We start from the raw sequence: 17,896 nt of genomic DNA, 5'->3' as shown, positions 1-17,896 counted from the left end.
TTCCGGGCGACCAATTGGTAAAACTCCTCTGTGTAATCATCGACTGATCGTGCGCCCTGCCTCAACGCATGAAGTCGTTGAAATAAGGTTTGTGTGTAGCCGAAGGGAAGGCAGTGACCCTTCAACTTTTTCTTCATCTTCTCTCAATCAGTGATCTTGGTCTTTCCCTACCTGTCTCGTGAACGTCGCAACTGATCCCACCATGCAGATGCTCTACCCTTGAGTTTGATGGCGATCAGTTTCACTTTCACACGATCAGAGACTTCCTTATAATCAAAAATATGCTCTGCTTCATTAATCCAATCCACGAATCTCTCGGCCTATAACGAACCAGAAAACTCAGGGAGATTGACCCGAAAATTGAGGTCTCCATAACGCTCCTCCCGACCACGGCTCCCGGAATAGAGCACGATTGTAATATGGGTTTTCGAAAGTGGAATTAGTATCGTGATCAAAGGCCTCACGATCCTCAAAATCCTGTGTCGCCAGGTACTGGGTTAATTCTGCGACTTGCCTCTGTAAATCTGCAATCATCGCATCCTGAACGCTGCGATCATGACGTTGGGCTTCCTCATTCAGAACCTACTCACGACGGCACGACCACGACCTCCAGCCATTGACACTGGTGAAATTTCCCAAGAAGATGTTGAAGCTCTGATGCCAACTGACGCCAGACAGGATAACGATTATCCTGTAGGCTGGTTCCAACAGATGATTCACAAGAGAAAATTCACCCAAAACCAGTGAAAACAAGTCTCTAGAGTTTAATGAAATATTATAAAATCAAACAATGTCAAAATCAGTCCACAAGCCGGACTGTTATAGCCAAAAAAATCATGTTCATCCGAATTTTACCAAAAATAGTAAAATCCCGAGAATCACTCTAAATTGAAATTCGAAATAAAATAAACAATCTGCAAAAAATCCAGCCCAAATCGGATTTCAATTGACTTCCTAACTTACAAGTGAAATATTACCATAAATAGTAAAAAATAAATAAAACTAATGATTCGGAGGGGAACACGGCAGAATTTGAGATCGAAAAAAGGCCACATGGAGCCATTATCAATGTGGACAGTGTGCGTATCGAAAGGGGCTTTCCGAATTGGGGTCTTATGCGCGATTCCGACACCCGTAGCCAAACTTATGGCAAAAAGACTGAAACGCACTCAAAACGGCCCCAATGAGGAACATATCACAATCAACTCCCGCCTTTGCACTGATCTGCCAACTCATGGTATCTCAGCGCCATCAAGGTGCAATCTGACAGCTCATCATCATCTGTCTCGGATCCCCCTGCATCCGTCACCCCGGGTTGGAAAGAAATCGTCCTCGAGTTCAGAGTAGTGTCATCAGAATCCACAAAATAATGACTTAGCTGCTTCACATTAAAAACATCAGAAGTCTTCAAGTGACTGGAAGGCGTAACCTGTAAGCATTATCATTGATCTTCTGCACGACCTCACAAGGTCCAATCTTCCAATCCTTAAGCTTATTATACTCACCAACAGGAAAATGATCACGAGTTAATACAACCCAAATAAAATCACCAACATCAAAAAGTACCTGACGACGATGATTGTCAACCCGAGTCTTGTACTTGGTATTACTCTCATGAATGGTCTGTTTCACCTACTCATGGATACCTCAAAGATGTTTCGCCATCTCATATTCTTTAGGACTGAAACGTCCTATACGTGGAATAGGGGCTAAGTCCAGCACCCCAGATGGGTTCTGACCATAGACGATCTCAAATGGACTTAAACCTATGGTTCTGTTTTTTGATCTGTTGTAGGCAAATTCTGCTTGAAACAATGCCAAATCCCACTGCTTCGGCTTTGTTCCTGCCAAACACCTCAAAAGGTTGCCCAAACTCCGGTTTACCACCTCGGTCTGGCCATCCGTCTGGGGGTGGTAGGAGCTACTAAAATTCAACTGCGTTCCCAGTTTCCCCCATAGGCTCTTCCAGAAATTACTGATGAACTTTGTATCACGATCTAAAGTGATGGATTGAGGAACACAATGTAAACGCATAATCACACTGAAATAAATATGGGCAATCTGGGCAGCCTCCATAGTCTTTTTGCAAGCTACAAAACGGGCCATCTTGGAAAACTAGTCAACCACAACAAAGATAGAATCGTAAGCCCAATACAAAATCCATGCTGACATCAAACCAAGGAGCTTCAGGAACAGGTAAGGGAGTGTACAAGTCCGCATTAGTGAGAACTCCCTTAGATCGCTGGCACACATAAAAACGGTCCACATAATGAGCCACATCACTAGTCAACTTAGGACAATAAAAGTCAGAAGATATAAGGGCCAAGGTTTTATCTCGGCAAAAGTGTCCCTCATTATGAAGTTCACTTATAATATGCTGCCTCAATGAACAATCTGGAATGCACAACTGTAATCCACGAAACAGATACCCATTATGCAAAACAAAATCATGACGGTGACCCTCAGTTACCTCCTGAAATATCCTTCCAAAGGAATGATCATCTGCATACATATCTATGAACGTCTCAAAGCCTGCAACTTTGGTACTCATGGTGGTGAGGAGTAAGGTACGACGACTAAGGGTATCTACGACGCGATTTAAATTCCCTGCTTGGTGCCTCAGCGCAAAAGTGAATTCTTACAGGTATGCCACCCACTTGGCATGATGTCTACTCAACTTGTGTTGGCCATTGATATACTTCAAGGCCTCATGATCGGTAAACAGAATAAACTCCTTCTGTACTAGGTAGTGACGCCAATGCTTCAGGGACTGAACTATGGCATAGAACTCCAAAGCATAAGTGGAATAATTTTTCTTTGATCCCGATAGTTTCTCACTGAAAAAAACAACTAGACGATCTGCCTGACTCAGAACACCACCAATGCCAACTCTAGATACATCACAATTTACCTCGAACACTTTTTTAAAATCATGAAGTGCCAAAACTGTTGCCTTGGTCATCTTCTGCTTGACCAGTTGAAAACTGGCCTCTGCCTCCTCCGACCACTGGAAATCACGCCCCTTGGGTACTCTGTGATAGGGGCAATCAGAGTACTGAAATTTCTAATGAACCGACGGTAGAAAGATGCCAATCCATGGAATCTTCGGATGTTATGTAAGGTCCTTGGTCTGGGCCACTCCAAGACTGCATCTATCTTTGACTGATCTGCATTAACACCATCAGTAGACACAACAAAACCTAGAAAAGTCACAGAAGTAGTGAAGAAAGAACACTTCTTCTGATTGACAAACAAGCACTTCTTTTTCATCATCTCAAAAACAGCACAGAGGTGATCGAAGTGTGAAGCCCATGTCAAACTATAAATGAGGATATCATCGAAGTAAACTACAATGAATTTCCCCATAAAAGGCTGCAAGACCCAATGCATAAATCTCATGAATGTACTGGGCGCATTGGATAACCCAAAAGGCATGACCATCCACTCATACAACCCTTGTGGCGTTTTAAACGCCGTCTTCCACTCATCTCCAGGCCTTATTCTGATTTGGTGGTATCCGCTTTTAAGGTCAATTTTTGAGAATACCTTAGAACCGGATAACTGATCTAACATATCATCTAGACGGGAAATTAGAAATCGGTACTTCACTATAATTCTGTTGATCGCTCGGCTGTGAACACACATACGCCAAGAACCATCTTTCTTTGGCACTAGCAGGGCAGGGACTGCACATGGGTTCATACTCTCTCGGATATAACCCCTATCCAACAGCTCTTCCACCTGTCGCTGTAACTCTTCAGCCTCCTTGGGACTAAGGCGATATGCTGGTCGATTTGGCAAACTTAACCCAAGAACAAGGTCAATTAGATGTTGAATATCCCTCATAGGCGATAGCCCAGGAGGAGGATCCTCTGGCATCAAGTTAGAGAATTCTGCTAGCAGCCGCTGTACCTTTACTGGTAAATCTGCATCCACATCTACTGCACTATTCTCGCAAGATAGTAAGGCATAGACCACACCTCCATGCTCAATCTCATCTAAAAACCTGGACATAGAAAGCAGGTTAGTATTATTGGTTACCGGGGTAGGAGTGAGTCATTCCCGCCGGGGTGCCAACACAATCTTTTTTCCCTTGATGCTAAGGGAATATGTATTCTTCCGTCTGTCATGAATGACACATCGATCATACTGCCAAGGTCGACCCAACAATATATGACACGTATCCATAGACACAACATCACACCATGCATTATCAAAATATTTTCTATCAATTGAAAAAGACACGAGGCATCACCTATCAACTGTTACCTCACTGCCTTTATTTAGCCATGACAACTTGTATGGCTTAAGATGACGGTCCGTCTTCAATTGCAATTTCTGGACAACCTCTTCGGATACTACATTCTCACAATTGTCGCTGTCAATAATCATTTTGCAAACTTTATCTCCAACTGTGCAGGTCGTGTGGAAAATATTGGTTCTCAACCAATCGTCCCCTGAATCACCCTTGGGAGTCAATAGACTCTTGCGAACGACTAGAGTCTCATGACCATCTCCATACAGCACATCATCAGTCTCATCATCATCATATATGGGCTCGCCAATCTCCTCAGTCTCGTCTTCCGCGTTTTCCTCAATCAACAAATTTTTGCCCTTTTGACTAGTAGGCTTCCTGCAATCAGTCGCCCTATGCCTTTGTTTACCACAACGAAAACATTTAATAGTAGGGTTAGAATTACCCTGCGGTTGCTGCTAAGAAGGACGGGAATCCTGAGAGCGAACTGGCCGACTGTTGTGATCGCTCTTAATCACTGGTCTCCTATTTTGCTATTTTTCAACAGCAAGTGCACGCTGGTAAGCTTCTGAAACACTCTACAACGAATGAAGGCTGAGGACATCTTGTAAGGGTTGGCGTAAACCCCCAAATACCGCGCCACCATATGCTCTTTCATCTCAGTTAAATCGTTCCGGGCGACCAATTAGTAAAACTTCTCCGTGTAATCATCGACTGATCGTACGCCCTGCCTCAACGCATGAAATCACTGAAACAAGGTTTATGTGTAGCCGAAGGAAAAGAAGTGACCCTTCATCTTCATCTTCATCTTCTCCCAATCAGTGATCTTGGCCTTGCCCTGCCTGTCTCGAAAACGTCGCAACTGCTGCCACCACGCAGATGCTCTACCCTTGAGTTTGATGGCGATCAGTTTCATTATCACACGATCGGGGACTTCCTTATAATAAAAAATACGCTCCACTTCATTAATCTAATCCATGAATCCCTCGGCCTGTAACGTACCAGAAAACTCAGTGAGATCGACCCAAAAATCGAGGTCTCCATGACGCTCCTCCCGATCACGGTGCTCCCGGAATAGAGCACGATTGTTATATGGGTTTTCGAAAGTGGAATTAGTATCGTGATCAGAGGCCTCACGATCCTCAAAATCCTGCGCCGCCAGGCGCTGGGTTAATTCTGTGACTTGCCTCTGAAAATCCGCAATCATCGCATCCTGAACGCTGCGATCACGGCGTTGGGCTTCCTCATTCGGAACCTGTTCACGACGGCCACGACCACGACCTCCAGCCATTGACACCAGGAAGATGTTGAAGCTCTAATGCTAACGGACGCCAGACAAGATAACGATTATCCTGTAGGCTGGTTCCAACAGATGATTCACAAGAGAAAATTCACCCAAAACCAGAGAAAACAAGTCTCTAGGGTTTAACGAAATATTATAAAATCAAACAATGCCAAAATCAGTCCACGAGTCGGACTGTTATAGCCAAAAAATCATGTTCATCTGAATTTTACCAAAAATAGCAAAATCTCGAAAATCACTCTAAATTGAAATTCGAAATAAAATAAACAATCTGAAAAAAATCCGGCCCAAATCGAATTTAATTTGACTTCCTAACTAACAAGTGAAATATTACCATAAATAGTAAAAAATAAATAAAACTAGTGATTCGGAGGAGAAAACGACAGAATTTGAGGTCGAAAAAAAGGCCACATGGAGCTATGCTCGATGTGGACAGCGTGCGCGTCGAAAGGGGCTTTTCGAATTGGGTCTTATGTGTGATTCCGACACCCGTAGCCAAAGTTATGGCCAAAAGACTGAAACGCACTCAAAACGGCCCCAATGAGGAACATATCATAATCAACTTCCGCCTTTGCGCTGATCTGCCAACTCATGGATCTCAGCGCCATCAAGGTGCAATCTGACAGCTCAGCATCATCTGTCTCGGATCCCCTGCATCAATTTATTTCTAATTATCTCGGACCCAATAGAAAAGATTGTGGGATACACAACTCTAACAAAACTATACTTAAAAGGTTGAAGCTTTCACAAGAAGATGTTCATATTGTTATAACTTTTAATTCATAAAATTAACACAATGACAGTTCCACTTCTCTTATCAACATACAAAAAGTTTCATTTTAATAAATACAAAAATAATAGGAAAAAATCAATGGAAAGAATATATTAATATATTTTAATTCAGTTTCAACAAATTAGTTGTAGATTTTTACAAATACTTTAATTTGTTTCAATTTATTCACTAAATCGGATTGGAAAATGACACATAAATACCCTTAATATTAGAAGAAGAAAAATTCACAAAACATCTTAATAAAATAATAATAATAATAAAAGAAGAAATAAAACAATAGTCAACTTCCCTTTGATCTTAGAAAACAGAATATAATTAACAAAAGTGAGCAGAAATAGAAGCTGCAAGCACGTTGAAGATGATTAAAATATACATGCATGACAAACAATATGAAATGAAGGAAGAAGCATTACACCCGAACCACTTCCAAATTGAGTTTGACTTACAGAACTTATCTTCGTGAGTGTCACGAAGGCAAAAGTTTGGTTTTTGATCCTTCTGCAAACTATATATAAAGGAAACATTACGTGTACATTTGTCAACAACAATTCTTCCAATTTGTCTTGGAATAAATCTCAAAGGGAAGAGTAAACCATGGCTTCTTTTGATTCATGGAGGTTCAAGTTCATTTCAATGGCACTTATAATGATCATCAGCGAATTTTCTGTTGCTGATCCATTACCAGTCGTGTTCCATCCAAGCCCTTGGTCCCTTGCCCATGCCACCTTTTACGGGGACAAAACCGCCTCCGAGACCATGGGTATGTTCTTCATATAAACACCTTCATCTAGCTAATCATCGTTTTAAAACCTTAGTAATGTTCATCGGGATAGACAAGGGATGAAGTGCATATTTTGATTTGTTTCCTTGACAGGAGGAGCTTGTGGTTATAGGGATTTGGTTAGCAATGGTTACGGTACCGACACGGCTGCTCTGAGTAACACATTGTTCAACGATGGCTTTGCTTGCGGAACATGTTACCAGATAAAGTGTGTTCAGTCACCTTGGTGCTACCCTGGTGTTTCATATACCACAGTGACTGCTACCAACCTTTGCCCTCCAAATTGGGGCGAAGACTCCAACAATGGTGGCTGGTGCAACCCTCCTAGAGCCCACTTCGACATGTCCAAGCCCGCTTTCATGAAAATCGCTCAATGGAAAGCCGGCATTGTCCCCGTCATGTACAGAAGGTGTGTAACATTCTCAAAATGACAGTCACGTAATAGATTAAAACTTCTAGATTGATCATGATCAACTTGTATGGATTCCGACACTTGCAGGGTTCCATGTGAAACACGAGGGGGGATTCGATTTTATTTCCAAGGAAATGGGTACTGGCTGTTGGTGTACGTGATGAACGTGGGAGGCGGCGGTGACATTGCCCAAATGTGGGTTAAAGGAAGCAAAACAGGGTGGATTACAATGAGCCATAACTGGGGAGCAACATACCAGGCATTTACAGCTCTTGGAGGACAATCACTTTCCTTTAAGCTCACTTCATACACTTCCAAGGAGACTATCATTGCCTGGAATGTCGCACCTCAAAATTGGAATGTAGGATCGACGTACACAACTGATGTCAATTTCCATTAATCTACTACTTCACAATAGTTTTTTTTTCTTTTTGGCAATGGCTTGGAGAATTATTATCTTCAATATTGTTTTGGCCTTTTTCTTCTCTTGTACTTTGGTTTTTTTGCTTTTCGTTATCCTTGGAGTTTGCTTTCTCTAGAAAGTCAAAATCCACAATAACATTTAATTGCTTGACCAAGATCTGGGTATGATTCATGAAATATGGGCAGTTTATCTATAGCTTCTTAAATGTTGGTGGTTTGCAGTTTGTCACACAATCAGAAAAAACATTGATTTTGGAATGATTATGATCTTCAAATTTTGATGCATATATGTGCTATTTATTTCACCAGTATATTGAGATAAAGAAATAAAAACTTTTCTTATTATATACCAATATCCGGTTAATATAATGGAATAAAATACTAAATTTTTTAAATAAAATTAAAAATTTGAATTTTAATAATTGTAAATACTAAATCCTAAAAATTAAAGTGCTAAAAAAATAGATGGGATGGCATATGGATAGCGAACAAGGAGACCCACGAATTGATTAAGTGTGGGGAACATGTTAGAAACACAGTTTGAGTAGTGAGGCCCCCCTAAAGAGGGTAATCTGCCCTCATTTCAATCACTCAGCACGCCACCTTCCTTTTTCATTGGAGGGGTCATCATCATCAACCCACCCCTTAAATCATTTCTCCCCCCCTACCCTGGCTCCTCAAAAGTTTCTTTCCCATGCCACAAAGCGAAAAAGGCAATTTTTAAATGTATATACCCAAATCACTCGGCTGCCAGTCTAAAAGTAGATTACTTAGTGGTGCCAGTTGTCGGACTAAAAGGGTTGATTTTATTGAAGGTTTTGGATTCGAACAATTGTATCTCCCATTGTTAGAAAAAAATGAGAAGAAGTGTCATTGTTATTGGATTGAACCATTGGAGAAACTTCAGATAAAATGCCTGTTGCCTTGCCCCCACATCATCCAAAAGAGTCAATGCTCTCAGATTCTACCATGGACACAATATATTGCAAAAGAAAACAACTTTTATTTCTCTGTTCCCACTATTACTTCCTTTTTCCTCTTCAATTCAAAGCCTCTATCAGCTCTAAACATCCCCAAACACTACAAAAACTGCATAGCCTGTCACATCCAGAAGAGATCCTCTCATGGGATTTGATCTCTTTTATCTCATGTTGTTAATACTTTCATGGGGATCATTGGTCTCAATGGAAGCTGAAGCCGAAGCCGAAGGGATCAAGTCAGCTCGCCTTCTCGATCTTCTCATCAGGGACTACACGGTGAAGTCTATTGACAGGGACCTGAGAACTGGCATTGTACACACTGTAAATTTACCGGAAAACTTCTCCGGCATCGAAGTCGATACGGTAAGGTTCAGATGTGGGAGTCTCCACAGATATGGTGCACAGGTTAAGGAATTTCACTTAGGAAGTGGTTTGATTGTTCAGCCTTGTGCAGAGAGAGTGATGGTAGTTAGACAAAACTTGGGTTATAATTGGTCATCCATATATTATGCTAACTATGATCTATCAGGTTACCAGCTGGTGTCACCTATATTAGGCCTCCTTGCTTATAATGCCGACAGTGATCTGAGTTTTGGTTGCCCTTTCGAGCTTGGGATTCTTGCCATGGAGAAACCTATTAAAATAGATTTCAGCAACGTTACAAAGGCATCCAACATCACACGATTCTTGCCATTTTGTGCTAGTTTTGAAGGAAATGGCAAAGTAACATTGAAGAACCAGGTATCACCGAACGTTTGTGTGGCAACCAGACATGGCCATTTTGGTTTGGTGGTGAAGTCACCGCCATCGACGTTGCCTGTGAGGAAGAAGATTAGCAAATGGAAACTGGTGGTGGGATGCTCTGTGGGAGCTGCTTTGGGGGCTTTCCTTTTGGGGTTGCTTTTAGTGGCAATGTTTGTTAAAGTAAAGAAGAAAGCAAGAATGGAGGAGTTGGCGAGGAGAGCATATGAAGAGGAGGCTCTTCAGGTTTCCATGGTTGGACATATAAGGGCTCGAACATCGCCTGCAACTTAACATGATCCCTTAAAAGGTAGCTATGCCTTCTTTTTCTTTTCTTTTTTCATGTATCATCATTTTTTTTGCAAGGTTAGCTCTATATGTCTTTGAAATAGAAACGATTCTTATGTTCACTATCTTGGAACAGAACAACTCTGTTTTGCAAGGATATGTTGATTCACTTAACTTCATTATTCTCTTTTCCATAACTTTCTGGATCAATGTCTAGGAAAATAACAACCCAACTGCTCTTTTTCTTACAATTAACAAAGGGCATTCTTTGTTCTCCATGATTCATAAGCACATATTTAACGGTGTTGAAGGCAATTGGCGGTTCATTCTTTCTTGTTTAAACGAAGAGTCACATCTGGTCAAAGGAAGACCATTAGTCGATATTTTTTATGAGAAAAAAATGATTATAAGAAAGAAGGAGATTGAATTTAGATTAATGAAGGCTCTATCCCTTCTCAGTCTTGACCGAAGGGTATTTATAACGATGGTGTCAGGCACAATATAATTATAGATTTTTAATAGTTATAAGTCATCAGATTTATGAGCCAAAACCATTGAAATTTATAAGCATGTTTAAGGGAGAAGAGAGTTGGTGGCCGCTTCTTTCTCAGGGCGTATGGACCACAGGTGGTTGGCTTCCACAGTACAAAACCAGAGTTTTCAGTCTGTAATAGATATAACCGACTTACATAACCATTAAGATACATAGTTATGCAACTCCAAGGAAGAAAAACAAAGTCAATTCTTTCTCCATGCAAAGAATGGCAATAGGTCTTATTTTTAAAATTAATTTAATACCTAATATCCATTAAAATTTCATTTAAACGTTGCATCATAACCTTATTTTTTTAAAAGATTATTACGATCACCAATTAAATTAAACTTCCAATTCAATATGACTTGAGACTTTTGTCAACTTAGTGTCTCATTTATTAACAATACTCCATTATTTTCAAGCTGGACCAGTCCCTTCACACTTTCAAGATTATTAGTTTTCTAATGCTTTTAGCCCTTTTCTAATAGTAATCATCATTGAGCCACTAGGGAACCATCACGACTCTACATAACCTCTAATTCTTACGAAAAAGAAGTGTTATACCAGTACTATACCCTTCACCGAATGCTAATGCTTCCGGAAATATTATTATAAGAGGTCAGAGATATAAGAGGGGAGGCTCAGGAGAGGATTCTGATCACCCTAGGATAGTTGGTGGTTTGTCGTGGAAGATGAGACCCGGTCTTTCGCTTTCTAAGGAACGGATACTTATAATGTCATGGATAAACGTTAATTAGGAACCGTCAATCCGTCATGTCTCTGATTCCGACTAAACACCATAGGAGTAGAAGATTCAGACTAGGAAGTCGCGAGCATCGACACAATGTTAAAATTGTGTTTGTCTTTCATAATTACATTTGCTGATGAATGAAAACACAAATGCATTGGTTTGATGACAAAGCCCATCATGGTTTTCAGAACTGGACCGGTTAGCGAACCGACCATGCTACCGGTTCACTGGTTCAACCGGTCGAACCGGTCCGACCGGTCGGAAGAATCGGACGACGTCATAATTATTATAAAATACCAAAAATATTTAATAAAAAATAATTTTTTATATCACAAGTTATATTCAAAGCAAGTCATAACATATATAAGTTAAAAACCATAAAATCAAGTGAAACAAAATGATTCAAATTAACTACAATATAATATTTAAGGTAAAACATATTAAATAATAAAAATAATTATATAACTATAATTAAAAAATAAATTTGGGGCTAAAAAATCATAACAAAATGATATTGTTTGGTTTAATTTTTTTTTAAAAGCAATCTCACATGGCTAAGAAACATAGAAGAGCATCCCAAAAGTCTAAAGAGTAAAAATATGAGAACAAAACAATCTCACATGGCTAAGAAACATAGAAAAACATCCCAACTAACTTCTATAAATAATAGAAGTAATTTGGCATTCAAAATCATGGAGTCTTTTGGTGAGCATTGAGTGAACTATTCTTTCACTTCAATCAAGCTTGAATTTTAGGCTTCAATTGAGCTTCTAATTTTTTTTTGAGTTCAAGCCTTTTCGAGTTCAAGTTTCAATATTATATTTCGAGTTCAAGTTGAACTTGATAATTTTTAGCTCGTGAGTTTGAGTCGAGTTGAGCTTACTTTTAAAGTTTTCAAGTTCGAGTCGAGCTCAGCAATACTCGAGTTCGACTTGGCTCGTTTAACAAACGACGTCGTTTGGTTTATTTTAAAAAAAAAATTGGCGGTTTTTTCACGTTTTCAGCCGGTCCGGTTCGAACGGTTCAGCGTTTCGACCGTTCACTAGTAGCGGTTCAACCGATGTAGATTAAATCAGACTAGACAACGGTTCCTGGTTGAACCGGCCGATTCGGTCCGGTTTTCAAAACACTAAAGCCCATTGAATTAAAAAAAAATTAGTATCTACAAATTTCTAAAAAAATTATGACATTGAATTAGGATCAAATTAATAAACGTGTAAGTAATATGAATCAAAATATGTAATTATATAATTTTTTGTTAACTGCCATGTCACTCCCTCCATTAAGTTTGAGAATAGGTAATTTGATTTATATCACTTAAATAATTATGTGATCATATTAACAAAATTAATAATATAGTTTTGATATCGACATCACCTCAATAAATAAGTGATCATTTGAGTAATTTATTCTAAAATTTAATAAATTTACTTTATTAATTTTTCAATATTATGTTAGTACCCGAATCCAGAAAGGTACACACAAAATATGAGGTTGATAAAAATATTTTGAAGCGTAGTCACCTCTAACCAAAGGAAGTGATGTAAGTAATGCTACCACCGACTGACTCGCATGTTATACACGTTTAGACGAATAGAGCAACTTCGCTTTCTGGGTTCTTGAAACAGCTGCATAGATCGTCTTTGAAATCATCCAGACCCACCATCTTTTGTTTTAAATGGAATGGGAATGGCTTTAAGAAATTAGACTCTGTCTTTTGTTTTTATTCACAAAACCAGTACAAATTACCATGAATGGTCGGTCACCAATCACTGATATGTGTAATTAAATGCCAATTCATTCGATGTTTTCCAGACTTGGTAGAGGCTGAGGCCACCCATGTTTTTCATTCTGCCGGGGAACCTCTTGTGGCCATGTGATGGAGCTCATCGGTGGAAAGCAACACTCACAATCGTCCTGGCATGGCTGAACCAATTCCCAGTTGCTTCCCAATCTATCTTCTGTCCCAGCTTCCACCAGCGGGCCCCAGCACTCTACTTTGTTGAATTCTGGAATGTTGGAGTGAAAATAAACCCACACCAATGCCTCCTGCAATTCCGGAAAGTTTTTCAACAAATTCCCATCTCCATGAACAAACGCCTTCAGTACCACGGGTAGTTCTTTGTAGAAGATTAAGTATCGAAGTCTAGCACACCAGTCTAAGAGGAAATGGCCTCCGCTTATGTGACAATGGACGTGCAAAGACATCTTTCCCTTCACTTTCTTCCATTCCGCCACCACTTCATCTCTGTAAAATTTGTTGCTCCATCCCTGCAACTGCAATAAGAGAGAAACCAATTTATAAAATTCGGTTTTATAACCCAATTCATTAATCTTTGATAAAATTATTATCTATACAAATACCCAGTTTTTCTTTTCAATGAAAAAACAATTTAATCAATTGGGTAATGAAATAAAATGATTTACCTGAGAGTTGTTAATTGTCTGTGAGATTGCTAAGGTAAGTTTTGATGTTAAATCACTATGTGTAAGTGTGTAAGTTCTGGGGAGCTTCCCTGGGTGCTTTTTCTCATCAACTCCTAAAAACAAAACCTTGAGCTTTGATGCCTCGAATATAGCTGGACCAAACAACCTTGCTACCTGATTCAACCCATCAGATAAATATATAATCTTCCAGATTCCAGAAAAAAAGAAGAAGAAAAAGAAGTAGAAAGAAAAGATTACAGGAAAGATAGGCAGGTTCTTCTTAGACTTCTTCTGTAAATAAAAAGAGATTTGTTTTGTTCATACACGGAAGGTCTTGGCCTTGTAGAGATACTTGGAGCAAATATCAAAGTTACCATACTTGGTCTGAAAAAGCTCCAATTTTGATGGAGAGAAGAAGAAGAAGAAGAAGCACCCAAACAAAGAAATACTATTAGCCAAAATAATGAAACAATATAAAAGAAACAGCAGAAACTTTGGCACCTTTCGTTTCCCTTCAGCTTTTGCTTGTACGCTGATGCAACTTGAAATCTTTGAAGATATTGTTAGGTACTGTTAATTGGAATTTGGAATTGCGTTTGGGGTCAGCTAATTAATTTCACTTTGGGATTTGGACATTAAGGCCATATTTTATAAATTGTTTTTTTAAATTTTTATATAACATATTATCTTATAAGGATTGAATTTATATTTTAAATTTATTTGATATATTTAATAAAATTAAATACATAATATAATTACATTTTTATAATTTAAACATTGAATAGAATTCTATTTTTTATTTCAAGATAAAAATATATACAATTAAAGCCTTATTAGTTAAAAGGAGTGTTATTTGTTTTGAGGTTAGATTTCAAGCATCTACGTTCGCAGGATATACGTAGGTTGTCAATAGTTAAGAAAAAATTATTAACAGATATTAACTTGTATGACAAAATGAGAATAGATTAACATAATCAGAGATGATAATGACTCGGGTTTAATTGGATTTTTAATTAATCAAACTCAATCTTAAAAAAATATATCTTTTACTTAACCGATCCAAAAAATATATATATTTTTTCTTTCTAAGCTCGATTCAGCTCTGTTTTTCTCAATTAGTTAATTTAATTTAAAATATTTATAAAATCGATTTAATGTTTTTTAATTTTTAAACTGAATTCATTTATAACACATTTATTGAATTTATTTTAACCAACTTTTTTTGGATTTGTCAAAATGACCAACTAAATCGCAATGCGATCGATAATTCGAAACGCGATCTCCGGTATCGCAAATCGATTTCCAGATTCGCAACGCGAACTTCGACTATCGCATTGCTATTTACATATTCGCATTGAGATATCGAAGTTCGCGTTGCGATTTATTCCAAGTTCGTTGCGATAGTCGAAGTTCGCAACGACGGTATTACATTTGTTTCTTAAGAATTTTCTCTAAAAAGATAGTATTCGCGCGGACGTGTCGAAGACACGTATTACCACGACCCCGACCACGACCCGAGACGAGACGGCGGCGGCGGCGGCGCGCGAGAGTCCCCCTTGTTCTCTATCACTCAACAAGGAAGTGGGAAAGCCAAGCCTTAAATACCATTCCCAATAGTGTTTCCAATACTATGTGGGATTGAGCATTACCAACACTTGTTCCCAATACTATGTGGGATTGAGCCTTAAATAGTGATATTATTTTTTAATGTTTTGCTTAAAATTGCAATAATCGCGATTGATTGTAGATTGACTTTTAATTATGACATATTTAATCGTATAATACTAATGCAATTGGTTGCTGATTCAGTTATTTTAAGGTGCATGATTGTTAATTGTTTCCTGAATAATCACATTGTATTGGAAACAAGTGTTGGTAATGCTCAATCCCACATAGTATTGGAAACACTATTGGGAATGGTATTTAAGGTGTTGAGTTAATCGATCGACGGAATCGGCCAAGAGGGGGGTGAATTGGCAATTAAAAATTTTGTGGAAGCTTTTGCAGAAAAATTGAAAGTAATTGCACAGCGATTTACAGTGGTTCGACTTTCTCAAACAAAGTCTACGTCCACTACCTTAGCTATCCACACTAAGGATTTTCCAACAAATTCACTAATTTGTTCTTTCTTTTGAGGCCAAAGAGATAACCTTACAAAATCCCTCAAGAGTATACCCCAACTCTTGAGAACACTCTTTTTCCCAAAGAGAAGATTACAAATTTGCAAACTTACAAGAAAACCTCACAAGGTAAGATGTTTGCACAATTCTAGAACAAGAAAATAACACTCAAAGATAATTACAAATGAGCACAAATGGTGTTCTTGAAAGCAAAATGAATATTGAAAGGAAAATTGGCTTGATTTGCACAAACTTGGTGTTTGATGCTTTCTCTCTTGTTTCTCTATGGTTTCTTGTTGATCAAGGGCTTCAGAACTTGTTTAAATACACATTGAATCTCTTCTGAACGTTGGGGATGATTAGTGAAGATCATATAGCCGTTTTAGTGTGAAAACAATTAATAAAATAGTTTAGAGCGTGGGGGGAATCGGTACCCCGTATGGGGAATCGGTTCCCTAAGTGTAAAATTCAAATATTTCTACCGTTGAACAGGGGAATCGGTACCCCCTATGGGGGAATCGGTTCCCTCCGAGCATTCTGGAAATCTCGGAGCCAAACCATTCAGGGGGGAATCGGTACCCCCTTGGGGGGGAATCGGTTCCCTCTGAGCAATCTGGAATTTTTGGCTTTGAAATGGTTCGAAATACTTTGAAAGATTATTTTGAAATTGTTTTAAGATTAAAACTTAATTTTACACTTTAGTAAGGATTAAAAATGATTTTTGAAATATTTTGAGTGATGTTTTGATATTCGAATAATTATATCGAATATACTTTAGAAAATCATTTTGGAAAATCTTAAAATTCATTTAACTTAATTTGTTATATCGAAATATCAAAATGTTTTCAACATAAGGCTTGGCTTTCCCACTTCCTTGATGAGTGATAGAGAACAAGGGAGACTCTTGCGCGCCGCCGCCGTCCGTCTTGGGTCGGGTCGGGTCGTGGTCGTGGTAATACGTGTCTTCGACACGTCCACGCGAATACTATCTTTTTAGAGAAAATTCTTAAAAAACAACGCGAACTTCGACTATCGCAATGCGAACTTGGACTATCGCAATGTGAATATGTAAATCGCAATGCGATAGTCGAAGGTCGCGTTGCGATAGTCGAATTTGGAAAATCGCAACGCGAACTTCGACTATTGCAATGCGAACTTGGACTATCGCAATGCGAATATGTAAATCGCAATGCGATAGTCGAAGTTCGCGTTGCGAATCTGGAAACTGATTTGCGATATCGGAGATCGCGTTGCGAATTATCGATCGCATTGCGATTTAGTTGGTCATTTTGACAAATCCAAAAAAAGTTAATTAAAATCGTATATTATAAGATATTTTTGGTCATGAGTTATTTTCTCATAAATAAATAAAATACACCTAATTGCTTAAAGCATATAGCAAAATGATAATGGAATATTTTTGAGTAAGTTGCGGTTTAAATAAATGAACAAAGAGAGAGGGTAATCACTCCAACGCATCCGTTACCACGGTAGCCACAGTACACCCATTTTTACATCAAGAGCTTGACGGAAATTATGAACTTCTTATCAACAAAGGTAAATCTAACGATCAATATTATACATCCATATTTGTTGGAATGGAATTTTTATACAGGAAGATTTCATACTTGTTTAAATAGTTTAACTTTCCGTTTTTTTTTTATTTAAAAGAAGAAAGAAAGCCGGGTTCTTACAACAGACTCATGCTTAGTTTATCATTATCTAAAAGACTTAAGAGAGCAGCAGGTGGTTCTACCATTTTCGTGGCTGAGAGTAGCGGTGTAAACCAGCCGAGTCAAGGTTGAGTATTGCTGAATTTGATTTATCTCGAAAATTTTGAAATAGAGTTCGACTCAAAAATTCGCGAGTTTAATATTTTTAAGTTCGACTCGAATTCGAAATCCTGAACTGAAGCTCGTGAGCAGCTCAAAATGAAAAAAAAATCTTAAACTTAACTCGATTGAAGCCTCAAACTCAAACCTGAACCTTAAATACATGAAATTTTACTGTATTTTTTAAAAAAAATCAATACATAAATATTAATATTATTAATAATTTATTTTAAAAAAATAAAATCTTAATATATT

The 17,896-nt window shown here is 38.4% G+C and overlaps 3 protein-coding genes across 3 annotated transcripts; 2 read left to right on the top strand and 1 right to left on the bottom strand.

The window, feature by feature from the left end:
* The first annotated feature begins 6,945 nt into the window (after positions 1–6,945).
* Positions 6,946–7,944, top strand: LOC120139978 (expansin-A7-like). The gene is made up of 3 exons (XM_039155064.1): positions 6,946–7,111; positions 7,226–7,541; positions 7,632–7,944. Exons 1-3 carry the CDS (start codon positions 6,946–6,948, stop codon positions 7,942–7,944), a joined length of 795 nt encoding a protein of 264 aa, XP_039010995.1.
* A 1,147-nt stretch (positions 7,945–9,091) lies between these two features.
* On the top strand, positions 9,092–9,982 carry LOC120139977. The gene has a single exon (XM_039155063.1). It carries the CDS (start codon positions 9,092–9,094, stop codon positions 9,980–9,982), a length of 891 nt encoding a protein of 296 aa, XP_039010994.1.
* Positions 9,983–12,952: 2,970 nt separating this feature from the next.
* LOC120139976 (protein STAY-GREEN homolog, chloroplastic-like) lies at positions 12,953–17,568 on the bottom strand. Its single transcript, XM_039155062.1, has 4 exons — positions 17,511–17,568; positions 14,064–14,137; positions 13,690–13,980; positions 12,953–13,539 (listed from the first exon to the last, which is right to left on the bottom strand). Exons 1-4 carry the CDS (start codon positions 17,566–17,568, stop codon positions 13,060–13,062), a joined length of 903 nt encoding a protein of 300 aa, XP_039010993.1. The 3' UTR covers positions 12,953–13,059.
* Positions 17,569–17,896: the final 328 nt, after the last annotated feature.

The sequence above is a fragment of the Hibiscus syriacus genome, unplaced genomic scaffold, assembly GCF_006381635.1.
Source record: "Hibiscus syriacus cultivar Baekdansim isolate YM2019G1 unplaced genomic scaffold, ASM638163v2 tig00110777_pilon, whole genome shotgun sequence".
In the NCBI taxonomy this organism is placed as follows: domain Eukaryota; kingdom Viridiplantae; phylum Streptophyta; class Magnoliopsida; order Malvales; family Malvaceae; genus Hibiscus; species Hibiscus syriacus.
The sequence above is the reverse complement of the archived record's forward strand: the minus strand, read 5'-3'. Positions and strand labels throughout refer to the sequence as shown.